The sequence below is a fragment of the Nicotiana tomentosiformis genome, chromosome 8 (genome assembly GCF_000390325.3).
Source record: "Nicotiana tomentosiformis chromosome 8, ASM39032v3, whole genome shotgun sequence".
Taxonomy (NCBI): domain Eukaryota; kingdom Viridiplantae; phylum Streptophyta; class Magnoliopsida; order Solanales; family Solanaceae; genus Nicotiana; species Nicotiana tomentosiformis.
This window is the reverse complement of record NC_090819.1, coordinates 57,976,337-58,003,736: the sequence shown is the minus strand read 5'-3', so window position 1 is coordinate 58,003,736 and position 27,400 is coordinate 57,976,337. Positions and strand designations below refer to the sequence as shown.

The window sequence follows — 27,400 nt, the reverse complement described above, 5'->3', positions numbered from 1 at the left end:
TCTTCTATATGGTTGGCCCTTAAATATCTCAATCAATGACATATAGCCTTTAATTTTATGTAGAAATTATATGATACTAGTTGAAAGACTACACAAGAAAATATTAAAGGACTCGCTCAAAAAAAGGAAAAAAAAATGTCCTGAACATTCTTCTTTGTTATACAAATCATGATGTTATAATTATTTTTGTAGATATTCGTTTCACCAGTAGACGGTATAATTAACTTTCTTACATAGAAGAAACAATATAAGAAGTGTCTTCACGGGGACAAATGAGAATAATCATCTCCAATTCAACTTGGGACTCGCATTTCTTCTTTCAATCTCGATCCTACAAATCGGTAGTATAGCTTTTCCTTGTAATTCGGATGATCTATCGAATTTGGTGGATCCATTACCAAGTCCTAGAAGAAAAAGTTATACGAAAGTGACACAAAGATCAGCTATAGAGTAGTCAATAAGTCAGTAGCCAACACAATAGAAGAGGACGGCACGAATAGCAAAAAACAAGAAGAACCAATTTTTTGAATCTGCTGCCGAAAATTCCCAAATCCCATTTTTGAAGGAGAAAACGAAAAGGGTATCCATTGATATTGATTTTCAAGTATAACTCAAATTTCCAGATCAAGAATCGTACAGTGCATATCAACTGTTTGATTTATTGCCTCTGAGAGAAATATGAGCAATAAAGGACCTGTGAAGTTAGATGATGAGCAGTTGGCTGAACTGCGAGAAATATTTCGGTCATTCGACAGAAACGATGATGGGAGTCTGACCCAACTCGAGCTTGGCGCGCTATTGAGGTCACTTGGTTTAAAGCCAAGTGCTGATCAGCTCGACACATTGATCCAAAAGGCCGATAAAAATGACAATGGCCTTATTGAATTCTCAGAGTTTGTTTCACTTGTTGCACCGGAGCTTCTTCCTGCAAAGTCCCCTTACACGGAGGAGCAGTTGAAACAGCTTTTTAAGATGTTTGATAGGGATGGAAATGGGTATATAACGGCCGCTGAGTTGGCTCATTCCATGGCTAAGCTTGGACATGCTTTGACCGCAGAAGAGCTTACTGGTATGATCAGAGAAGCTGATACGGATGGGGATGGCAGGATCAGTTTTCAGGAATTCACTCAGGCGATTACTTCGGCTGCTTTTGATAACTCATGGGCTTGATATGCGAAGCTCCTTAGGTATAAATATTGTGTTTTGTTTTGTTTTGTTTGTTAGTGTTCTTTTCCTTGTATGTTCTTTTAGTTAATTTACTTCCAGACTTTCTCTGCAAATGTTAAGGTTCTTTGTATATATCATTTCAAAGTATGTCTACAGTATAATTAATGGAATATATACTGAAACATCCTCCTTTGTCCGAGTTCTTCTCCCATTCGTTTGACCTATACTATTAAGTTTTGCTGGATTTTTGGATTGAAGCATAGTTGATTGAGTAAATGACAAATGTTACTGGATGAATTTGGGCTTTGAATGTATATGAAAAAGTGAATAAGTTAGATCTCAGATATTGTTTCTTTCACCTTTTAATTTTGTCAACAGCAAAGGGAAAATCTTTTTGAAAAAACTCTTTGCTTAGCATGAATTAGTGAGAACAACGTGCCAACAAAAGCATCAACACTATGTCTATGCGTCATTTTAGTAATTTGGCACAGTAATAGTTAAACTTATAATTAACTGCTGAGCAAACTCAGCAGTCAACAGACATTAGGCAGCCAATTGTTATGGTTTTCAGAGGGAGTTTACTTAACCAATAAATTAGGTTGCTCTTGCTTTTTCACTAAGCTCCCTTGGTTCAGCCCATAAATAGAGTATTCATATAACTAGAAAGGGATTGAGACGTTGTTATGATCAGATGGACATTTTCCCATACCAGAAAGAAATATGTATAGAAAGACGGTGAGCATGGGAATAAGCCTTCTTTGTGCTTAACCTAGTCAAGAACCAGGAAATTTATACTCTCTTTGTTATTACTAATGTGCAATAAACCAACTTATGTTCTATATATATTCTGATCAATGAATTTCAATTATCTACTTGTAGCAGGCCCCTTAGCAAAGTAGAAATGGGTGTGTTGACCATGAAGAAGAAGAGGATTTTCAGATGCAGAGTTGGTTCCTTTGTGCGTCCATCTTAATGCACTGCTTCTATCCGTGTTGATGCAACATCCTAGTTTAGCATCCGATAGAATTTTTCTTTGCATGAGAGAGGCTTTCTCTCATTATCATGCGTTTTCCTCTATTGCTTTCTTAGACTGAATAATGTTTGAGTGATAAGTTTCCTCTTCTTCCCTTAAGAGTAGATTACTGGATTTGAAGATCTGTCGTCTACTTCACAGGTAAAAGTAGAATGCTATTGTGGATCTTGATTTTCGGAACTTGTTAATGTTTCTCATTAGGAAAGAACGTGGAACCTAGCTAATATGTGGATTGTTATGCTTATGGTTTGTTAGTTCTGCTGCAATACTGTTAGCATTTTATTGTGACCATCATGCATTAAAATCAGGATTCATTTGGCTCTGGGTGTAATATTAAGACTACAATCATCAATGAGAATTACTGGCTGGCACCATTGGCTTTTAAAAATCGTAAAACAAACTCATTCCGTCTGTGTAATGTATATTGTTTGATCAATGATATAATTCCTCTAGCAATTAGCAATATGTTGCATGTTCTTCAGTGGCAGGGGCCTGCTCCATTCATATGATCATACATACAGCTTAACGATAGCTATATCAGGGATTCTCAAAGAAGTTTCATTCAAAGTTAGAGCTTATTGTCCACATTCAATAACAACTCAAAGGCCGCCTATATATGAGTTTTAAATCATAGTCAATACAAGAATAAAAAGAAATTTCTGAGACCTTTTGATACGAGTTGGTCGAAATCAGAAATTGAAAGAAGAAAGCCAAGCATCAGGAGTCGGGACTAGCATGGTCTATCATAGCCAGGAGCTCAAATGAACATTTATTTTCTCTTTTGACCTTTTTACTCTTCACTCCTTTTATTTTCTTTTGGCATTACACACAGGTTCTCTTATCTATATTTAGTTAGCACTTATCAGAAAACTTATTGAAAGGAAAGCTCTAGGAAGTCGGCTTAAGAAAAAGAATGTAGGCAGTAGTTGCAATTGGCTGCATGCACCAAGGACAGTACGACAGTTCCTCCGAAGACTATTTTATTTCTCTAAGCATATGCCATATGGTACCAATTTAATTTACAGTTTTTTTCTTTTCTTTTTATCATATTATTGTTCATTTGGGAATTACATATCTTAAAAATTTGTCTATTGGTTATCTTGTCCAAAGTTACCAAGCGCTAATGTTAGCACTAATACGGGACTTGCTTATCTTTTTATCATCTCATGAGTTTAAGATTGGGTTGTACATATGCCATGCCAAGATGCAATCATTTCAAAGTCGCACATACACTTAACTAGAGAGAGAGAAGGGTTTTTCTTTAGTTGAATAGAATCATACCTCTTTAAAATGAATACATCACTTAACAAATTCAAATTTAGACAGGCTTGGTAGGTTTCAAAATGTATACCTACACCTAGTGCTTCCCTTAAATCGACGAACATGTATAGTCCACTCGCCCAACTTCATGACAAACTACGGCCCACTTGACATTCGATTCTCCCCTATTTTTTGCTGAATTCTTTCATATAATATAGAGAGCTTCCCATTTGAGATCTTAGACAGGACGATATAACAAAAGTTAAAAGTCTCACATAATCTATATCTATCTATATTATATTAAGTGAGAAATCTTAAATTAAAAAGTTAAATTACCTAAATAACCTCCTAGATAAAATTAATTAATTAATTGAATAAAAAGTTCGGACTCGAGAATAGTTACTTATGCTTAGATAGTTTCTAATTGTTCCAAATTTAATTTTACTTAATTTGTTTCCAATCGTTGCTAGCTTATCAAATACTATGAATTAGAGAGAAAAACAATGACATCTTAACTTTTATTGTAATTATTTTTGTGTCGTACTTCTTTGTTTTTCGGCGTAGTTTTTAGTTTTAGATATCAAAGTCTTTTACATTGACGTAGTATTATGTTTAAATTGTATATCTTTAGAGATTAATGGTTTGTGTTATTTCAACTAATGTTAGTGTAAGAATATTAATTTTCAGCTATTACGTAATATTTTGCAGCTTTTACTTATATATTGCAGGTATTTTGCGCAGTGTAATAGAATTGAATTTGGACACACATGCCGAAAGTATAAACAAATTAATTCAAGTCAATACACAAGAAACACACAAAAAAAAAATCTAAGAAACACGCAACATAAGTTTCACATATTGACTATATGAGACCAAATATTTCTCCTCCGTCGTACAGTAAAAAGACACAAAACGAAGCAAATTTTCATGATTCAATCTATTAAGTTTTCTCATGTGCATGAAAGTCTTCCTTGTCCATTTTCTCCATTTAATTAAGAAAAGTATAGTGATAAGAAAATGAATTAGCTAATAGTAGCAATCTTTTGTATCATAAGGTGCATATAACACTTTTCTGGTAATCAGTATATTCACAAATTTTATGTTAGTTATTACGCACGCCTATTGTTACACGTGGGAGGCACGTACATGGAGACTAGTTATATTAAAAGCACGATACCCTTTAGCAAAATATAGTTCGTCTTTTTTACCCTTTAAAATTTGATTTCACACTAGACATAATAGTCATTTATTTATTTTCCTAATATTTAGGACTTTAACATTAATTAAAATTTTAATTATTAATATTTTCTTATTTGAACTAAATACGAATTGAGTCCTACTATTTAGGACTTAAAACCCTTAAAATTTTACTATTCCAAATAAGATATGTCGTAATCAAATTTCAGACAAAAACCAATATGCAACAATTTCAAACTGTATACTATTTGTAAGTTTTTCTCCTTTTAATGTTCTTCTCTTAATTTATGTCTGCACCTTTCCACATATTAATTCTCCTTCTACTATCTCCTTCCGCACAAAAATATGAACAAAGCCAAAAACTATTTACCAGGGAAAAATAATGAACCTTTCAACAAACTGGAGGTATATAAAATAAAAAAATTGTTAAAGTTTTTATTCATGTCATCACTTTTATGTTGAATATATTTATCGAGACACGGAGAATTTATATGGAACCTAATTTCTTCTTTATTGAGTTAGTTAAATAAGATCAACTATTACCATTTTCAAGAACTTACACTTTTGACTTTTAAATAATTTTTATGTAACTCAAATATAATTTTTAATATAATAGCTATATGATCTTTTAAAGTTTTGTATTGATGGAGATTGGGTTGCGTAACTAAAGACTTGTAGTAGATAAAATAACCCAGAACGCAAATTCCACTGGTCTTAAAATGGGATATGCCATTTATCAACGCGAGGAACACCAAACACCTTTATCTATAGAGTGCTAATACAACAAAGAAAAAGTATTGTTTTCCTGTTCTTTGGGATGGAAGATAATCTCAGGTCTTGATACACTTCCACAACAGAAATCAAATTCAAAAGAGAGCAACTCAACAATCAAGGTTGGTTGAAGTGCAAGTACTGGGCAGAATCCGAAAAGAATTTACAAGGTTGACTGGAAAGCCCTAGGCAGCCAAAAGAAAACAGAAGCCGCAAAAACTATAATTTAAAACCATAACGCTTTTAGTTATTGCCAGAACTAATTCTCGAATGCTTCAGCTCCACAAGTGAAAAGGCCAAAGCAGCAACAGAGTAGTTAATGGATTAGCTTCGTTGAATCCACTGCAATATATCCGGTCGGATCACTCCCTCAAAACCATTTTTCACATGATTCATGGCTTTGAAACTAGCCGGCAAGACAGTGTTGAACTGCCTGTACTGGATGCTTGTTCCAGCAGGGCTTCTTGGTTTGATCATCATAGAAATGGTTGGATAGGCTTTTTGCCATGTGTTCCTCGCTGAGGTAAACATATGCCTGCTGCTGGATCCCTTATCCTGGCCAGCACCATATTTCTGGAATCCCTCCGGCTTTGGCGAGTGAGATGATTTCCTAAGCTGCTTACTTGCGCTCGTAATTGCATTGCTATCTGAGGGATTTCCTCGAATATTAGCTGATGGCTTCATTTTGTCAAGCCATCGAAGGATCCAATTCCCAAGATTCCTACCAGCTTCAATATCTCTTTCCTGTATCTTGCGATGAATGGTCAGTGCCACGTCAAAGGCAGCTCGTGTTCGCCTGAAAAAAAAGAAGAAACAATTTATAAAAATAATACAACCAACAACGCAGCCAAAATGGTAGAAAAGATCATGAGCAAGCATCCCACAGCAGGGAATAACCATTTTTGGGTAATTTGGACAAGTTGTAGTCAACACGAAACATCTTAAATTTGTTTTTTTAAAAGGTGAGAATGTGGAACTATTGTGTGCTAAAAGAGGATTGTAATAACCTTAGACACTAACAATTCCCTAGGGAAGGGTCTGAGCTCACTAGTTGCCTCTCATTACAGAAATTGAGGAATTATGTGCTAAAACATCACAAGGATAAATCAAAAAACCTCTGCACGGGACTCATATTTATGAAGAACACGAACAGTATACACTCTTCTATATCAAATTCCTATCACATTTGGTCTGCAATTCATGCCATGAATATTCTTTTCCTTGTACAAACATGCACAGACATAACATATTCTTCAAGGCTCTGTATTGCTGATTTCTGTCATAGGGAGTTCATTCTCAGCTCATCCTGCTGGATTCAAAGCTAAATCTGCCTCATCTTCCTCCTCATGTCTACAATCAACTAATTGAGAAAAATTCAACTACAACAATCTTTGTTCTCACACCCAGGGCTGCACAAAGTCAGTCTGGTGTCCAAAATTCCGATTTTCAAAACTGAAACTGACCAATAATACATCATTTTGGTTTGGTTTAGGCTCCTTTATGCTTCGTGCAAATCAGTTGAATACATTGGTGGATTTGATTCCATAAAACATTAACAAAGCTGGGATTCAGAAGGGAATGATCGATTAAATTAAGAGAAACCTAGAGAAAAAGGATGGTGTGCATCCAGCATGATGGAGGTATTGGGGTAATGAGGCATCATTGCCGAACCTACATGGGGATTGAGTCGAGACTTATGAGCGAGATGAAGGCTGCTGACTTAAACAAGATCTTGTTGGGCAAAGCATAAATTGCACTTAGCAATTGATAGAAGAGTGCTGTTCAAAGAGAATCTCTGGCAAAGAAGAGAGTTGAAAAAACGGAACAAGAATTATGAGAAAGAGAAAAGAAGAATAGAAGGAAATTGTGGAAAAGAAAACACTGAAGGCAGAAACAAAAGGGAAAAAGCAAAAGAACAAGATATAAAAGAGTCATGGAAGACACTCTAACAATGCTATTTAGCAACTAACAATCTTTAGTCTCATTAATGCATGAACTAGAGAGAGTTCTGCTTCCATATTAACCAGACACTAGTTTGTACAGTATACTCATGTCAACACGGCATGATACGGGCAGGGGGTGAAAATGTGGTTCATTTGGTCATTTTAATTGAGATACTACCTACCAACTCGTGACAGTCAACTAGTAGAAGATACTCATGTCAACACGGCATGATACGGGCAGGGGGTGAAGACATTTTAGAAGAAGATACTACCTACCACATTACGTAATAGATGAAAATGTGGAATATGGAGAAATTCTTTCTTCTACTTTTAACCTTTAGATTACACTCACGCCCCTAAATTGTAAAAGTACTCCACTCTTTAGCATCTATATGTTAACTTTTAAGTTTATGCTTCTTAGCTGTATTCGTCTACATTTATGCAACGCCTTATTAATATCCTTGCATCTTGAACAAAAAACTTTGGATAATCCAACACCTCAAGAAGCATGCATGCCTAACATGACTACAAAAATCAAAGGTAATCTACACCCAGTTTTGCATATTTAAGTGTAACATGCTCAACTACCACATACGTCTATTATCAGCTATAAGAATATTTAACAAACAACTTTTGCAAGAGAACAGACAAGCAGATATTCCAGTCCCATTGCTTATAGAAAATTTATCTTCACAAAATTCAAGGAACGAAAGAAAGACGATGCACATGTAACGATCTTATTCGAACAAGATTGTCAAATGTCAGGTAGACAGACTGAAAAATGGAACACTAGTCCAACATCACCACTTACTGGAAGAGTGATCATATTAAGCACAAAGAGATACTTTCTTCAAGAATTGGGGATAATGTCTAGTATTTTATAAACATCGAAAATCCATATGAACAATATTCAAACAAATAAGAAAAGCATCAAAATACAGAAGTTGGAATAGCAGATGTTTGCCATTCTATTTATGAGAAGATGACAATCCTTGTTGCTGAGAATGGATAAGAGCAGAAAGATACATGGGACGGGTATCATGTCACAAAGGTAAACTACTGATAATTGAAGAACCAGCACCGCAGAGCTAAGACGAAATAAAAAGTTGATGAAGACAAAACTATCAAAAGAAGCAGCAAGATCATATTCCATCTTAACCACCTAAGAGAAGTGATCCTCCGAGGACGCAACACTTTGATTTGCAGTACGACTAATCACGAGGTTTTACAGAACCTATGCCAGAAATGAAATTGCATATGCATTCGGAATGGACCACAAAACTGGATACTAGACTTTGTTGTTTAAAACATCATCCAAAACACCATTCCGTTTCTATTATTTAATCCATCAAATAGGAATTAGTGTTGCTACACAGAAAGAAGAGAAAAGTAGTATTTTTGTTATCTCATTCGCTGATACATTTCTCTCTGAATTACTTTTATCATAATAACTCCAATTAGTGTTACCCTAACTATCATTGTAATAGAATGACAAATCATTTATTCAGGTAAAGCTGATAACCACGAAAAGGGAATCATTATTACAAATGACAATAATATTAAGATCTAATTGAAATCAAAAAGTACCTTTGAGCGAAAGCACGAAGCCTGGGGTTATTGGGAGTAATAAGCTTACGCTGAATCCTCAAGAAGAGCTTGTAAGTTCGTTTCAGACCCAAGAAATACGCCGTTGCCAATGTGATCTCCCATAGCACCATTCTCTCTCTTTCTCTACAACCTTCTTCAGGAAAGAATATCCAAATGAGAAAAGAGCATTAGTATTTTATGTTTGCTTCAATATGTGTATTATGACTATATAGTGAACCGTTTTCGTTTTCAACAAGACAAAAAAAGTCGTGGAATTCTGGAGAGCCGCCAGCAATTTCAACCTTCCGCATTTTCTTCCTTCTCTGCCTCTCTCTGATATAATTTGGGCCAGTTTTGGGCCACGATATGTTTTATAGCAAATGAGATTGACCCAGCCTATTATTTCGTTCTAGTTCCACAGCGAATGCTTTTGTTTTCTTTTGAAGGTCCAATTGAAACAAACTGTATCTACAATTTAAACTTTCAACAACACAATTTGATATTGCAACTTCTCAACCAAAATTCATCCGATTAGTTTTGGATTCTAAGTTACATAGACTGAGGGTCGTTTGGTTGGTGAACAAATTATGCCGGAATTATAATGACGAAATTATAGTATGAGGATTAAATAATAACAGAATTATTTAGTGGATATACTTTTATCGGTAGATACTTGATTCATTAGATTAAAAATAGAATACCGGATATAATATAAAATATATATACTAGGAGTTTTCTTGGTGTGAGGCTTTCAAATATATTAGAAGATGGAGATGATTTGCAGAGATACAGACTTGTCGAAAACGATGAAATAGAGAAGAAGGGTAAAGAGAAAACAAAACTGAAGTCTCAGACATAAAGTGGTTGTTTTGGACATTACGATGATAGAGTATATCTTTTAGATTTGGTTAATCTCCACCCTTCATCATGGTTATGATGGATTAAATCGTGAGCGTCCATTTGGCAACACACAGGAAGGTTCTAGCAGGACACCTGGGACTCCTTATCTAGTATCTAGCTGTATATATTCTTTGTATTTATCTTTGTAGGTAGTTAATTTATTATAGAATAGCAAATATGATTCAAGCAAATGTACAAATAGGAATATTCTTTTTCTAGGTCCTAGTTGTATATATACCTATACAAAGCATTAAGAAAAATACTGATTAATTTCTCTGGATGGTATCGGAAGCTTAGGGGACGATTCTTCCCTTTTTCATCCAATCTTCTTTCAAGCTTTCTTCATTTCTTTTCACAGTCTTTCTTAGGCACTCTTTATCTCTACAATGGGTGACAAATCCATTTCTACTTCCAGCACTTCACAGGTTGCTGATGTTGTTGTCTCAGATGGAGCAAAATCTTCCATTGACTCTCCATACCCTTTTTTCCTCTACCCTTCAGACTCACCGGGGATGCTCCTGGTGAACTCTGTATTTGATGGTAAAGGCTATGGGGGATGAAAAAGAGGAATGCTTATCGCTTTGTCAGCCAAGAACAAAGTGGGGTTTATTGATGGATTCATTGCTCAACCCAAGATCTCTTGTGATTCTTTCAAAGCTTGGAATCGGTGCAATGATATGAAAATATCATGGTTGTTGAACTCCTTCTCCAAGGAGATAGCTGAGAGTATCCTCTATACTAAGACTGCTAGGGATATCTGGACTGAGCTTGAAGAGAGGTTTGGACAGAGTAATGGGCCACAGCTCTATCACTTGCAGAAGGAAATCAATGAGTTATCTCAAGGCAATTTGGATATCGTTGGTTACTACATAAAGCTCAAAAGGTTTTGGGATGAGTTAGATAGCCTTGATGTTGTTCAACATTGTACCTGTGATTGTATTTGTGGAGGGAAAGTAAATACCCACAAGTCTCATCAGGATGTAAGGCTCATTCAGTTCCTTATGGGACTGAATGAAGCCTACTCTGGTCCTAGGAGCAGCCTGCTCATGCTCTCTCCCTTACCTTAAGTTAACCGTGCTTATTCTCTTCTCATTAGAGATGAGAAGTAGAGGGAGGTTTAGATCTCTCAACACCCTAGAGACGATGCTTTCTTAGCTGCAAAACAACAGTATAGTGGTCATAGGTTTGCTTCTGATAAGAAAGTATATTCAGATGCTAAGAGGAACAATCAAATCTGTTCATACTGCAAGAAACAAAATCACACTATGGAAAACTGCTATAGGCTTATTGGTTTTCCAGCAGATTTCAAGTTTACCAAGAACAAAAGGTTCCCTGCCAGACCCAAGAACAATGTAGTCTTGACCACAGATGACAATGCAGGACAACCCATGAATGCAGGAGATAAACCTATGACCCAGGATCAGTTCCACAACCTCTATCAGCTTCTACAACATGTCAAAGTTGGCACTCAGAATGAGCAGGTTACTGAAGACATTGTTGCTGCCAATTGTGTTGGTATTCCTATCTCTGTCCTAACTCCTACTTCTCTCCTTTTATCTCTTAACTCTCTTTCCTGGATGTTAGACTCTGGAGCCTCAGAGCATATGACCTCAGATCTGAGTCTCTTATTTAATGTTAAGACTCTTCCTAAACCTCTTTTTGTAAAATTACCTAATTCTCTTAAAGTTTTAGTAAAACAAGCAGGTTGTGTCACTATCATGCCAGGCTTTACTCTTCAGCATGTCTTATTTGTCCCTAGTTTCAAATTCAATTTGTTATCTGTTCACAAGTTGTGCAAATAATTTAATTCAATCCTGTCTTTTACTTCTCTTGGTGCTATATTGCATGCCCTTTCAGTGAAGAGGCCAGTGGTGCTTGGTAAAGTAAGGCAAGGAATCTATCTTTTGCACACAATCAGACCACTCCAAGTCAAGCCTAGAGCTGCAGCCACTCATAGTGATAGGATTTCTAGTTTTTCTGATTCCAAGAAGATTGTTAGAAATCCGTTTTCAAATTCTATTTTGTTCTTAGGAGTTGTCACTACTGATGTAAGACTTTGGCACAATAGATTAGGACACATGCCTATTTCTAATATGAAAAATATTTTCTTCATATCTTAGTCCAATTTACCTTCTGATATTCTTACTTGTGATGTTGTGCTAAAGCTAGGCAAGCTAAATTACCATTTCCTTCCAGCTCTATATCTTCTAAGCACATCTTTGATATTATTCATGTGGATACTTGGGGTCCTTACAAAACACAAACTCATGATGGCTTCAGATATTTTCTCACCATAGTAGATGATTATAGTAGGGGGACTTGGACTTTTCTTCTCAGTACCAAGTCTAATGCTTTCACTATACTTAAACAATTCATTATCATGATAGAGAGACAGTTTCAATGCAAAATAAAAGTCATCAGAATAGACAATATATTTGAATTGGGTAACAGTCAACACACATCTCAGTTTCTTTCTTCCCAAGGTATTATACACCAAACAAGTTGTGTTTACACTCCACAACAAAATGGAGTTGTGGAGAGAAAACATAGGCATTTGCTCGAAACACGTAGAGCCTTTTTATATCAATCTAATTTACCAATTCAATTTTGGGGGGAATGTCTGTTAACTGTAACCTACTTGATAAATAGATTTCCCACCAAACTTCTGAAAATGAAGACCCCTTATGAATTACTTTATGAAAAACCTCCTTCTTATGATACTCTAAGGAGTTTTGGTTGTCTTTGTTATGATTCAACCTTGCCTATACACAGATCAAAATTGGAGCCTAGATCAGTCAAATCTATGTTTTTGAGGTATCCCTTTGGGAAGAAGGGATACAAACTACTAAACCTACAAACCAGAAAGATCTTCATCTCTAGGGATGTGGTGTTTCATGAGAAAGTTTTCCCTTTTACTCTCTGTTCTTATCCTACTCATATTTTTCCTCCTCAATCTTCAATTCATGTGTCTGATCCTCTTCTGTCCTCTAATCAACATACTCCTATTACACCTCATCAGACTACTAACCCAGTTCTAATTAGAAGATCTTTTTCTACCCCTTCCAAGTCTCAGTCACCTCTCCCATCATTGTTACACTCTTCTTCACCTCAACCTCCCTCAGGGACTTTATCACATTCTGTTTCACCTATTCAACTTAATCTTCCTATTATCTCTTTTGAAAGTACACTAAGAAGATCCACTAGAGAATATCATTTTCTCAACTATCTCTCAGACTAGGTTTGTAACACTATTTTTTTAACTGAACTCACTCCTTATTGCTTTGCTTCTTCTGTCTCTCCTACTATTCTACCCTTTTCTGCTCTATCTCACTCTAATCAGTCTCTTCTAAATTCCATTTCTTATGTATTTGAACCTACCATATTTTCCCAAGCTTCCTTACACCCAGGCTGGAAGGAAGCAATGTTTGAAGAATTTACTACTTTAGAATCTAACAAGACGTGGGAAGTTGTGGAATTTCCTAAGGATAAGAAGGCCTTGCCATGTAAATGGGTTTACAAGGTGAAGTATAAACAAAATGGTTCGGTTGAAAGGTTCAAAGCTCGACTTGTTATCAGAGGTGATACACAAAGGGAGGGTATTGATTTTACAGAGACTTTTTTCCTTGTTGTTAAAATAACTACTGTTAGGTGTCTTTTAGCCATTGCAGTCAAGAAAAATTGGCCAATTTCACAGCTGGATGTGAATAATGCCTTCCTCCGTGGAGATTTACAGGAGGAGGTTTATAAGAAATTTCCAGCAGAGATGACACTTCCTAATCCTAATCATGCGTGCAGACTAAGGAAGTCTTTATATGGTTTAAGGCAGGCCTCAAGGCAGTGGTACGCTAAGCTTACAACTGCCTTAAACTTCAAGGGTTATTCTCACTCTCTCAATGACTACTCACTATTTTTCAAAACTTCTGAGGGAAAACTTTCCATTCTTGTAGTCTATGTAGATGACATATTAATTACAGGAAATGATCCAGGGGAACTAGATTCACTTAGAGGTTTTCTTGATTCTCGAGTTCAAGATTAAAGATTTGGGGCATGCTCATTAGTTTTTAGGCACGGAAATTATCAGAGAGCCACATGGCATTATTCTAAGTCAACGGAAGTTTACCTTGGATTTGCTATCCGAATTTGGTTGTATGGATTTGAAACCTGCTCCATCTCCTCTTGATCCTTGCTGCAAACTCCGGGTGGATGATGGTGTATTGTTACCAGATCCCACAATTTACATAAAACTTCTCGGCAAGTTAAACTTCCTCACACACACACACACTGATCTTTCTTTTACGGTGCAACACTCAAGCCAATACATGCAATCTCTTCGCAAACCACACTTTGATGCTGCCCTTCGATATCTCAGATATTTACTCACAGACCCAAGTATGGGTATTTTCCTTTCTCCCAAAGCCCTCTTTCAAGCTCCTAGCTTTTTGTGATTCAGACTAGGGAACTGCCCTGAATCACGTAAATCAATTAGTGGGTACTTTATCACTTTGGGTGGCTCTCCGGTCTCCTGGAAATCAAAAAACCAATCGTTGGTGGCGCTTTCATCGGCTGAAGCAGAGTACAGGTCGATGCGTCGGGTAGTGGCATAAATTACTTGGCTCGTTCGTCTTCTTGAAGATTTATCTGTTTCACCTTCACTTCCAGTTCCTCTTAACTCCGATAGTCAGGTGGCAATCCATATCGCTAAGAACCCGGTTTTTCATGAACGTACAAAGCACGTGGATCTTGATTGTCACTTTGTACGTCAACAGTACCTCGCCGGACTCATCTCCTTGTCCTTCGTACCTTCAATTGCTCAGATTGCAGATGTATTCACAAAACCCCTTTCAGGCCCTAAACATCAATTGATTTTGGGTAAGTTGAGGGTAGTTCCACCACCCTCCAACTTGAGGGGGGGAGGGTGTTGGTGTGGGGCTTTCAAATATATTAGAATATGGAGATGATTTGCAGAGATACAAACTTGTTAAAAACAATGAAATAGAGAAGAAGAGTAAAGAGAAAACAAAACTGAAGTCTCAGACATAAAGTGGTTGTTTCAGACATTACGATGATAGAGTATATCTTTAAAATTTGGTTAATCTCCACCCTTCATCATGGTTATGATGGATTAAATCGTGAGCGTCTATTTGGCAACACACAGGAAGGTTCTAGTAGGACACCTAGGACTCCTTATCTAGTATCTAGCTGTATATATTCTTTGTATTTATCTTTGTAGGTAGTTAGTTTATTATAGAATAGCAAATAGGATTCAAGCAAATGTACAAATAGGAATATTCTTTTTCTAGGTCCTAGCTGTATATATACCTATACAAAGCATTAAGAAAAATACATCAGAAAGAATTTCTCTGGAAATCATGTCTTGAATTTATATTTGCAACATTTTTATATTGTATATCACCCAACACTATAACCCATATTTTCGGATCTTACCTTACACTAAGCATATTTTGAAACAAAATTTTTACGTCTGAACAGATCTTACCGATGCTTCTTCTTCTTCTCCCCACTCCATTGACCACCTCTTTTAGGTCTTTTGTAAAGTTAAGATTCTAATATCCAAATGAAAACTTAGGTTGGGAAAGTTAGAAGCTTTTCAAATCTGAAATTTATGAAAGAATCGTGCTCAAGGACAAAATTTTGACTTGAGCTGAAAGCTTCAATCTAGAGATTTGTTGGGGGTGGGGGGTTGTTGAAATTAGCTAATAATATCCCAGGAATATTTAATTTGGATATTTTGTTCACTTGAGACTAGTTTGCGACTGTTTGAGAGCGAATCGGATAGGTGAAATTGGAAGAAGACGAAATTGGTTCTTAATTTTTGTTAAACCTCTTCAAGATTAAAGTTTGATATGGTTTAGCTGAGATTTGTATCTTATTCTATTTTTTTGAGATTTTTTGTATGAATTTGAGGAAGATGTATATTGGTGAAGAAAATCGAATGAGTGTTGACTAATATTAGTGAATTTGTTTGGGTGAAGCTCGTCTTCGATTTTAAGATCCATTTGGTGATATTTTAAACCAATTTTAAATGAAGTATTTGGATTTTCGTAAGCTGAAATTTGATAGAGAGAATGCTTGTAGGCTAGAAACTCGTGTTCTAACCGCATTTTGCACTCTAGTTACTGTACTTTGTTCGTGTTTGAGCTTAATCGATGATGATTTGCACTTATTACATGTTTTATGCCTTGTAGGTGATGATTTCAAATTATGAAGAAATTTTGGAGCTTTGAAGTCTGAGTAAAAGCCCAATGAATTAAACTGGGATCGAGTTCAGGGGTCGAGGACCAAGTCCGGATATCAAAAAGTGAGAAACAAATCCCACTATAAGAAAATTGCATGCAGCGCGGCAGTGCAACTGAAGATTTCTGACAAAAACAATGCCCTCCGAACTTGTCCATTAGCGCGCCGCATGGTACGGTGCACGGCGTGCCGCGCCTGTGCAATTCCGCTGATAAATTTTTTCCACTTCAGCTTGAAAAGGGTAGGTTCGTCCGGACCTACTTTTATATGATATAAATACACCAAAAATACGATTTTGAGAGGACGTTAGACCTACGAAAGATTGGTAAAGCATTGGAGACTCTAAGGCACTAGAATTCATTATTCTTCCATCATCTTAATACCCGCGTTTGGATTGAATTCATATTTTCTTAATTAATTTTATCTGTGATGATTTTTCCTACTGTTATGGAGTAGTTTTCCCTTAGGTTTTTGATAGACATGGTGTATTGATGATTGATTGGGGATTCGATTAATGATAATTATTTGAATTTATTGATTGAGTTTTGAACTATATTGTGAGGTTGTTCATTATTTTGCTTAATTGAAAGAGAAGTTTTATATTGAATTTATTTACATCTCATGCTCTAATTTAAATTCGTGATTCATCTAGGTAATCAAAAGATCAACAATAACAATAACAAAAATATATCCATTGTAATCCCACAAGTTGGTTCTAGGGAGGGTAGTGTGTACGCAGACCTTACCCCTACCCCGTAGATGTAGAGAGTCTGTTTCCGAAGATCCTCGGCTCAAGAACAAAATAAAAAGGAGCAGTAGCAATAAGCAGTATCAACATCAATATATAAACAATAACGATATAGTAAAATAACTGAAGCGAAAGAAATAACAGGTAGGAATATAACTCCACGAAAAGGAAAAAAAGAAAAAAAAGACTACAAGACTAATACTATTGCCACTAGGATGACAAAGGAATACACCTAACTACCCCCAACTACCCTAATCCTCGACCTCCACACCCTCCTATCTAGGGCCACGTCCTCAGTAAGCTGAAGTTTTGTCATGTCCTACCTAATCACCTCACCCCAATACTTCTTAGGTCTACCTCTACCTTTCCTCATGTCCACCACAGCCAATCTCTCAACTCCTCACGGGGGCATCAACGCCTCTCCTCTTCACATACTCGTACCATCTTAACCTCACTTCACACATCTTTTCTTCCACGAGGGCCACTCCCACCTTATCCCAAATAACTTCATTCCTAATCTTATCTCTCCTGGAATGCCCACACATCTACTTTAGCATACTCATCTCTGCTACTTTCATCTTTTGGATATGAGAGTTCTTAACTGGCCAACACTCTACCCCATATAACATAGTCGGTCTAACCACCACTTTGTAAAACTTACCTTTAAGTATATGTGGCATATTCTTATCATATAAAACACCAAATACGAATCTCAATTTTATCTACCCTGCTCCAATATGATATGTGACATCCTCGCCAATCTCCCTATCCCCTTGGATTACTGATCCTAGGTATTTGAAACTTTCTTTCTCGGGGAGAACTTGGTTGTCAAGTGACACTACCACGTCTGTATCACGATTTCCGTCACCAAACTTGGACTCCAAGTACTCTATTTTGGTCCTTCCAGACTTGAAACCTTTTGACTCCAGAGTCTGCCTCCAAACCTCTAGCCTCGCATTAACATCACCCCGCATCTCATCAATCAGGACAATATTGTATGCAAATAACATACACCAAGGCACTTCCCCCTTGAATGTGATGCATAAGTACGGCCATCATCAAAGCAAATAAAAATGGGCTAAGAGTCAATCTCTGGTGCAATCCCATCAGAATTGGGAACTTTCTGAGTCCCCTCCCACAGTACTCATGCGGGTCTTAGCTCCCTCATACATGTCCTTAATTACCCTAGTATAAGCAATAGGAACACCGCTAGGATCCAAACATCTCAAAGGACTTCCCTCGGGACTTTGTCATACACTTTCTCTAGGTCAATAAACACAATATGTAAATCTTTCTTCCTCTCCCTATATTGTTCCACCAATCTCCTAATGAGGTGAATAGATTTCGTAGTCGATCGCCCGGCATGAATCCAAATTGGTTCTCGAAAATAAACACACTCTTCTTAGCCCTCATTTCTACCACCTTCTCCCATACTTTCATAGTGTGACTCAGCAACTTGCTACCCCTATAGTTATTGCAATTATAGATAACTCCCTTGTTTCTGTACAATGGAATCATTGTACTCCACGTCCACTCCTCAGGCATTTTTTTCGTCCTAAAAATGATATTAAACAACCTGGTAAGCCACTCCAAGCCTTCCCTACCCATATTCTTCCAAAATTCTATCGGGATGCCATTTAGCCTGGTGGTTCTTGCCCTTCTCATCTTACGCATAGCCCCCTCAACCTCCTCAACCTTAAAGTGTCTACAATACCCAAAATTGTGACGACTCTCAAAATGCTCCAATTCACCTAGCACAATGTTCTTATCTCCCTCTTAATTCAAGAGTTTGTGGAAGTAGGTCTGCCATCTTCGTCTAATATTTTCCTCCTCCACCAATACCTTACCTTCTCCGTCTTTTATGCACTTCATTTGGTCCAAATCATGTGCCTTCCTCTCTCTCACTTTGGCTAACTTGTATAGCTTCTTATCCCCCGCCTTTAACCCAAGTTCATCAAATAAATGTCCAAAAGTTGCAGTCTTAGCCGTCGTAACAGCAAGCTTCACCTCTTTCCTAGACTTCTTATACCATTCCCTATTCTTGCTCTTCTACACCTCGTATATGCTCTTTACTTGCTTCAAATATGTCGCCTTCTTGGCCTCAACTTTTTCTTGGACCTCTTCATTTCACCACCAGTCCCCTTTGTGGCCATCCAAATACCCATTCATAGCCCGTAACACTTCTCTAGCAGCTTCCCTAATGCAATACGCCATCGTAGTCCACATACTACTCGCTTTTCCACTACTCCTCCAACCCCCCATAGCCAATAACTTCTTCCTCAGCTCCTTGGCTTTGTCCTTAGTCAAGGCTCCCCACTTGATCTTAGGTTGGCCCCACCTAGCCCTCTTCCTCCTCTTTCTCTTAATCTCTAAGTCCATAACCAAAAGTCTATGCTAGGTCATGAGGTTCTCACTCGGGATAACCTTGCAATTAATGCATAGACCATCATCACTCTTCCTGAGGAGTAGGTAATCAATTTGTGTCTTGGCCACCGAACTCTGAAAGTTGACCAAATGCTCCTCCTTATTCTGGAAGCTTGAGTTTGCTATCACCAACTCAAAAGCTGTAGCAAAATCCAACAATGAAGTTCCACCAATGTTTCTATCTCCAAAACTGAAGCCCACATGCACATCGTCATAACCCCCAGCGGCTGCCCCAATGTGGCCGTTGAAATCTCCTTCGATGAATAGCTTCTCTGTGTGGGGAATACCTCACACAACCTCATCCAAATCCTCCCAAAAGTGCCTTTTGACCTCCTCGTCCAAGCCTGTTTGGGGTGTGTATGCACTAATAACATTGACAGTCAGCCCTCCAGTGACTAGCTTGATAGACATCATCTTGTCGTTCACCCTCCTCACTTCTACCACAAGCTCCTTAAGCTCCCTATCAATCAAAATACCTACTCCGTTCTTGCCCGCTACTCCCGAGTACCACAACTTATACCCGTCTACATCCCGAGCCTTAAATCCCACCCATCTAGTCTCCTAGACACACGCTATACTAATCTTCTTCTTCTGAGGAATCCTCGCTAGCTTCTCTTGAATTATTAATTGAACTAGAAAATAGGAAAATATTCATGAGAAGTTACCCTTTAGACAAAAACTATAATTATATTTATAGCAGTTGTTCAAAGTACTTCAATTGGATTATTTCCGGAATTTAAAGTTTAATCGAAAGAGGAACCTTAACTTCAAGTGTAATCTAATTATCTGGTGAATTCGTGAGAATCAACAGTATTTTAGAAGTGAACTAATTCAAGAATTGGATTCCGAGTTAATTATCTTGCACGTGTCTAGTCAATGGCCCTTACTTCTCCCACTGATATTTTTGTGTTGCTCAATTCTTATTTTTCGTGATCAATTGATAATTGCTTTAATTTTAGTAGTTAATTGTAGTTGATAAACATTCCAATCAAAGTATTATTCATCTTGGATAGCAGTTAATTAGAAATTATTCGAACATTATTTAAATCTAATCCATGAGGGGACGATAGTTAAATTATACTATTTTTGACCAGCGAGCATTAATTTCGTGCTGTATTTTGCACTCGTCAGAGAAGTCAATTTTTGTATTATTTTGTACAATATTACATAGTTTTATATAATATTATGAAACTGTATATAAACACCTTTTATACACTAGTTATGCTTTTATACAATGTTGATATATTATTTATAATAAGTATGTAATATTGTATAAACTGTAAAGATATATATACATTGTTCCAAAATATATATTAGCTGTGGAGATGAAAATTGAAAAAATATGGATACATAAAATGCAAATGCGTTGGACTGTATTTTTGTGCAAATCTCGGCTAAACGAATCACTGATAACGAAGTGCCCTATACCCGCACTAAGGGGTAACCTGAGATAAGGTATGAAAGCAGTATGATTATTTCCACTTGAGTCGACTTAAGTCTTTCGACATGGTTCTCTCAAGCGCCCTAGTATACTTTACTTGTTCACCTGTGTCGGTTTGGGGTACGGTCAGTTCACCGCCAGTCTTAGTAAAATAGGGGTGGGTTTAGCTTGAACATAGGCTCAAACAGAATTTGGAAGGTCCTAGCTACGCCATGCGTTCAATACAAAATCTGGAAAGCTGCATGGATGACAAAAAGAGGACGCTTTCCTGTGTTGCACTAAAAAAAGGACCTAAGAAACGAGCGTCTTCTCTTAGGTTTCTTCCTCCCGTGCCCGTCGCCGCTTCTGCAATTGTGGAATTCCGTTCAAATAGAAAGCTTCTCCGAACCCTCGATTCGATTGTTTTTCAAGAATGTTGAGCCGGAAGGCAAGCACGCGGGTTGTACCTGTCAGCCTTGAGCTGTCGAGATTTTTTTTCTTAGACAAAATGAATGGAAAAGGGGTGCTTGTGTTTTATACTATATAAATTGGGATAACTTTTATTTTTAGTTTTAACCTTGAATTTTTAAAAGAACTTTGGAAGAAGAGATTTGGAGAATGACATCTTTGTCATTTACGATATTTTATCCTAGTATTAGTAATTTCGAGATTGTTATCCTTCGTTGTGAGTGTTAGAAATATATTACCACGATTGTGATATAGAAAATTTTGGGATTATTCATACCAAAATAAAAAATTCAATTAAACACAGGATAAAATAATTTTGCATATTATCCTGGAATGTTATCTTTTATCCTACAAAACAAAAGACCCCTAATAGTGCAAATAATTTTTCATTATCTGTGTAATTTAACATATAATAGTAATTGAGTCTCTTTTTAGCTTTTTGCCGGGTTATCAATTAATATTTATCATAAAATATTTCTCAACATATACGATGGTGCATATATTTGCAATGAATGTTCATTCATTCATACACTAAAATCTTCAATTTTCCAATTCTAAAAAGTACCTAACCGCAAATAACATCAAAAACAATATTGACAATTAATAGTACAAAAGTAAACATGAAAATTAGAAAATGAAACCAATGGCTATTCTTTTATATGGTTTCTCTTTGTAAAGTGTTGCTAATTTTCATTATTGATTGAGCTTATGGGCTGTTTGAATACGAATGTCAGACTGAAAAATAAACAATTCAGCAAATAAGGCAAATACTAGTGACCAATTCATAATCCAAAAGATGACGACGTCAATTATGTTTATTTTAAAAGTGAAGAAAGCAAAGTTTACTTGCTGATTTCAATTTTGAAAATAGCCTTAGCTTCCACCTTAAGCAAGAAAAGGGTCATTTTCGTTTAAAGCCCAGTCAATTACTTAACACTATAAGAGCAATTTTATAAACAAAATGATTGAAAGGAACTCGAAGCTTTCTAGAAAGTAATTCTTCTTATTACGCCCTATTATATAAGCTAGTAAAGTATGCAACAAATTCTTTATAGATAATGTACTAGAGCTCCTTTTTTTTTTTTTTTTTAGAAAAAAACTCAAAACGCATGGCTAAAAAAAAGGGGCATTGGTATAAAGAAGTATGTTCTTGATATAGGTCTCTGGGTACTTCCTAATTCCAATAATGCGCATTTGCTTGTGATTGGTCAAAGATTTAGTTTTAGAAATGAAGATCTAAAATTTCGTTTATCAGAACATAGAACAATATATACCTAACTAACAGCATGCTTTTCGTTGAATATTAAGTTAAGAAACTTTTTTTATTTGTAAACAATAATGTTCATAAGTAGAGTCGTGAATATTGTAGAAAATTACATGGCGTGTCCCCTGACGAGACTGATCGTAGTTGAATGTCCTTGTAATTGACAGTATTTAATAAATGAACTCCGTCTTTTTGCTCCTTCAGCTCCTTCTTCTCCATCTCTTCTTCTTCTCCTCCTCCTCCTTCTTCTTCATCATCATCATCAGGAACATCATAATTCTTCAATTTTAGATGCTTAAAATCCTTGTTTGAGGATCGAAATTCGAAGTTAATAATTAATTACTGTTAAAATTGATTCAGTTTAATTCTTTATGCTTAAACTTTTAGTTTAAACACTAATTTGATGATTTACTAAAAAACAAAAAATTTCATAGTTGGTCCTTAGAAAGTATTGAAGAAGACAAAGTGGATCTTCTTGATTTGGTGTTATTTGATTAAATTGGTGATTGGAGATAGTTTGTGTTAGTATTTGGAGGCTTTGCTTCAAATTTGAGATCATCTAGAGCATAATTGGTATGGTTTGATCAAAATTAGAATTACGAATTCAAAGAATATTTTGTTGAATAACAGATAAAAATTATACCAATCAGGTAGACTTTGATGAATAATTTAACGGATATATCGATTGCAGATAACACAAAATTATGTCAATATGATAGTTTGTTGAACGATTGAACATGAACAAAATTACACCAATTGAGTAGAGTTTGTGTACAATTAATACTATAGGTAGAGTAAATATAACATAAACTCTATCTATCCGGTAAAAATATCCCTGAAGAACTAGGGGAATCGAGAAGTTATTTTTTAAATACATTCAGAATTGAGGACAATATTTAAAGTCAGCTCGTTATAAGGCCATTCATGTAAATTACCTGAATATTGACTTGACTCATGGGTTTTGCCTAACTCAATTTGCTAGTTGAGTAGTGTTGGATTTGAATTTTTTTAGCCAACTTAAGACCGATACTTTTTAGCCATTTTTTTTTGGGGGGGGGGGGGGTTAAATGTCTTGCTTAAGTTAACTCGTTTGTTCAAGGGGTTGGACTGGTTGGCTCGTGGGCAAATCCGTTTCAAAATATATTTAATCCCCTTTTCAAAAAAAAAGTTTTGTAAATGAAAGTTTTATATGAACGATACAAATTGGTCAAATACGTGTGCGACCCCTTAAACTTGGCTCCAGTTTTCATTTTGACACTTTAATTAAGGCCGGTACCTATTGAACATTCTAACTTATTTGAAAGTGTACCTATTAAACACCTCACTTACTGCCAGTCAAAAAAATAAGTGTGTGTTAGTCACATGCGAATGAGGTGGCAAAGTGACGAATGAGACAAAGACACGTCGCATTTGGGTCCAAATAATCTTAAGAAAAAAAGAAATTTTATTTTCACATAAAATTCCCTCCCCCACCTAAGTAGTTCCATCGTCTCTCAGCCCTCCTCTTCCCGGTTCCTCATCCTTCATCATTCATTGTCAGGCAATCCTCACTTATGTACAGATAAAAACTACTCAATCACTTTCGACCGTAGCTACCATCGACACTGTCTTCACCAAAAATGATGCTGATTTGATACTTGGACGAGGCAGAAAGATAAGAGGACTCACTCAAATATACTGATGTTTTCCCCAAATCTATGGTTCTCTTTCCCTTTGAGAACGTAAATGGATATCCCAAGCTTTTCTCAAATTTCTTGGAGTTTCCTCTCTTTTTTTCTTTTTTCTTTTCCTTTATGGGTTTTAATTTTTTTACGATTTAAGTTTTTTTGTTAACAAAAATTTAAAATCTTATTTTTTGATCGAAATTTAAGAAAAATTCAAGTTCCAATGATTTTTATTGAGGGGAATGATGTGAATTGTTTAAATCGTTGTGTGTACCTTTGATTCCTCTGTTTATGTTTGACGAAATTGAAGAATTTGAATGAGAGGTTTTTGTTCTGTGTTAATGGTGATTTTCTCTGTGTATGAGATTTTTTTGGTGAAGGTGAGGTGAGACGATTGTCGAGTTTTGGTGAAGCTGGTAGTGCAGTTGTATGTGTTTTGTATTATTGAAGATAGTTTGTGATTTTTGTAAGGAAAGACAGAGAAATTGAAGCTGATGGTTATGGCGTTTTGGGTTCACGCTACCGGTAGTTCACAGTGTTATGTCGTGGAGTTGGTGAGGTCATTTCGGCTTAAAAATGTGTTTTCAAATAGTTAAAAAAAGACAAAAATATGATTTTGGTATGAGTTCACTCGCTTTGAGAAAGTTAGAAACACTTATTTTTGCCATGACATACTTTGTATACTTTGTGTTTAATAGGTATACTTTCAAATTAGTTGAAGTATTCAATAGATACCGACCTTAGTTAAAGTGTCAAAATAGAAACTGAAACCAAATTTAAAGGACATGTATTTGGCCATACAAATTTAGTACTTTGCATAATGAAAAATATACACAAATGAATATGTGTCGGTCTATTCCAAAATAAATATGGGTCGGATTTTTATAAACATAAGGGATTAAAGTGTCTTTGTAACAAGGAGGTTTTTTTGCACCTGAGTCGTAAGAGTTACGGGTGTTTAGTACTCTCAATCTTTTAAATTACATCAGCTACTTTTCTTTTTATTCTGTTCCAAAATAAATTATATATTTTTAAATTTGAAAATAATTCAACTTTAAACTTTTTATTTTATCTATTTTATCCTTAATGAGAAACTTTTATAACCACACAAATATCATGGCCCCACAAAACTTTTATTCTTTAAGCTTTTAAAACCCCAAATTTTAAAAGTTTTTTTTTTTTTTTAAATTACGTGCCGAATCTAACTACCTAATCTAAATTGAAACGGAGGCAGTACAATTTATTTGATATATTTGGCACAAGGTGTATCCTCAAGTTTAATGGTATTTATTTGCTAATAAATCCCCAGACTAAATACAACCTCAGAGCAGCTAGCAAAGCAGCCACCAAACACTCCTCTAAGCTTACTCTTTCTCAATCGCCGTTTATATCTCAACATGCATAGACAATCTCTGGGCTCACCGGGATCCAAGTTACTCCACCCACATGGAGTCATCATCGTCGGCGGCAGGGACGACTCCTCCGCCGTCGTCACGGCGGCGGCGGACTCTCAGAAGATAATGTTGATGAAGGACCAAGCCGCCTCTCCTTCACTCTTAGAAGATGAACAAGTACGCAAGTCAATCAAGTCTCTTAATAAGTCATTGTCCAGAGCTGAGAAGTATATTCACCTCATTCCTCTTCTCACTTTCCTCTGCTTCCTCATCCTCTATCTCTCCTCGCATAATCCTTCTGATAAAGGTACATTATACTTCTGTGATTCAGAGAAAAACGAACTCGTGAAACTTCTTTTTAATCTATTTTGCTGACTTTTGTGCTTCTTTTCAGATTTAGCTCAATTTCATGGAATTGAAGGCTTCGCCAAGCCTATAGGTATATATAATGCAGATTCTGTTTCTCCGTTTTGGAAATTGGTTTTTCAATTTATATTTCAGATTCATTTCCATTATACTCAAGTATTTATCACTTTCACTCAGAAATTCGATTTCGATGTGTTTTCACAGTATTTTGTTTGCTCTAGTGAGTGCTTATTTGTTATGTGTATGCAGAATCAGCAAATATTGATGACGAGTTGCAGAGAGTGTTAGAAGGCGATGTTTTAGCGATCCGAAGCATAAGGAACTTGCAAGAGATCATTGATAGACAGGATCCAAAACATCGGCTGCACCGGAAACTCGTCGATTTTTAAGCCGCTGTTTTGTGGTTCTCTCTCTCCTTTATTATTCTCATCATATATCACTCGATAGAGCGCTCTATTCATGGCGAATTCTCCGTCGGCGGAGCTCTCCCACGTGCGTAACTCGGTCCTCTGCCAATTTTACCCTTTTTTACTTGGAAAGTATTTACCACGCGTTTGTTTTGGTTAATTGGTCATTTGGCTGTTTACCGAACAAACTTAACCGCGTGTGCACTACTACTCTTGTAAATATTTTACTTTATTTGATGTACCAAAAACAGAATATTCACTGCCAGGCCAAGTTTTTGGGGGCACGTAAATGGAAATTACTGAGCTGGAGCTGAAAACTAAAAAGGAAAATGTAAAAAATCGTATGGTGTTGTACGAAAAAGTCTTTAGGTGAAACCGACAGTTTTTCCCAGTAATTAGGCATTTATCGGGCGTAAGATTTAGTCAGTCTTTAGGAATTTAAATCAGTTCTTGGTTGTCTGGTTTGAGGAATAAGAACAATTATCGGTATCAAATTCTGCAATATTACTTTACTGATGTAGCGTGTACACTAGAAACACAATGTTGCACTATCGCTATTGCTAACATTATGCTAGAATTTATGTGTGTGTTTTTTTTTAATTACAAAGTATAAGTTGGATAACAATTCATGTATGAACAACGTTTAGAACCTAATTCAGCCAATCTCAGTTTTTTTTAAACCTTTCTCTTCTTTCTCAAAGACTTACATAATTAAAATAAAAATACAAAAAGATGTACAGTAGTTATGGATAGGGAAGAAAGGTAAAGTGTGGCAGAGCAGATATGAATGAGGGAAGTGATGATGTGAATGGGAAACAGCTGGAAAGTTGTAACCGTTACAAGTGCCTCGTGTTTCGTTTAGAATTGCCAGCTGGGAAAGACTTACTCAGATTCTAAATGCCCCATTGGCTCCTCCTCCCTCATTAAATTCTCGATTCTCTCTCTTTATTTCTCACCCCCAGGTTCACCTTTCCGATGTCATATTCATGCTTTAATACACTTCTCTTTTCCCATTATAAATGCTCTTTTTTTCTTTTTTCTACAGTAGAATATAAATACCTTTAGGGTAGTTTGGTAGCCGGTTAGAGATGAGTTATCCATGTATTAAAATTAAGATAACTTTATACATTAT

At 36.2% G+C, this 27,400-nt stretch overlaps 5 protein-coding genes across 6 annotated transcripts; 3 read left to right on the top strand and 2 right to left on the bottom strand.

The window, feature by feature from the left end:
* The first annotated feature begins 251 nt into the window (after window positions 1-251).
* Window positions 252-2,504, top strand: LOC104102269 (probable calcium-binding protein CML18). Of its 2 annotated transcripts, none has more exons than XM_009609954.4 (2): window positions 252-1,187; window positions 2,050-2,504. In XM_009609954.4, exon 1 carries the CDS (start codon window positions 679-681, stop codon window positions 1,168-1,170), a length of 492 nt encoding a protein of 163 aa, XP_009608249.1. In that variant the 5' UTR covers window positions 252-678; the 3' UTR covers window positions 1,171-1,187; window positions 2,050-2,504. The 2 variants fall into 2 exon arrangements, with proteins under 2 accessions (XP_009608249.1, XP_009608256.1); XM_009609961.4 differs by having other exon boundaries at window positions 279-1,187; window positions 2,047-2,504.
* A 2,862-nt stretch (window positions 2,505-5,366) lies between these two features.
* LOC104102285 (uncharacterized) lies at window positions 5,367-9,303 on the bottom strand. Its single transcript, XM_009609970.4, has 2 exons — window positions 8,959-9,303; window positions 5,367-6,224 (listed from the first exon to the last, which is right to left on the bottom strand). Exons 1-2 carry the CDS (start codon window positions 9,087-9,089, stop codon window positions 5,753-5,755), a joined length of 603 nt encoding a protein of 200 aa, XP_009608265.1. The 5' UTR covers window positions 9,090-9,303; the 3' UTR covers window positions 5,367-5,752.
* A 1,124-nt stretch (window positions 9,304-10,427) lies between these two features.
* On the top strand, window positions 10,428-10,925 carry LOC104102306 (uncharacterized). Its single transcript, XM_009609988.2, has one exon. The coding sequence runs from the start codon at window positions 10,428-10,430 to the stop codon at window positions 10,923-10,925; it is 498 nt and encodes a 165-aa protein (XP_009608283.2).
* Window positions 10,926-19,255: 8,330 nt separating this feature from the next.
* On the bottom strand, window positions 19,256-19,699 carry LOC104102314 (uncharacterized). Its single transcript, XM_070183497.1, has 2 exons — window positions 19,578-19,699; window positions 19,256-19,475 (listed from the first exon to the last, which is right to left on the bottom strand). Exons 1-2 carry the CDS (start codon window positions 19,697-19,699, stop codon window positions 19,256-19,258), a joined length of 342 nt encoding a protein of 113 aa, XP_070039598.1.
* A 5,689-nt stretch (window positions 19,700-25,388) lies between these two features.
* On the top strand, window positions 25,389-26,780 carry LOC104102295 (uncharacterized). Its single transcript, XM_009609980.3, has 3 exons — window positions 25,389-25,802; window positions 25,890-25,934; window positions 26,111-26,780. The coding sequence occupies exons 1-3, from the start codon at window positions 25,499-25,501 to the stop codon at window positions 26,248-26,250; spliced, it is 489 nt and encodes a 162-aa protein (XP_009608275.1). The 5' UTR covers window positions 25,389-25,498; the 3' UTR covers window positions 26,251-26,780.
* Window positions 26,781-27,400: the final 620 nt, after the last annotated feature.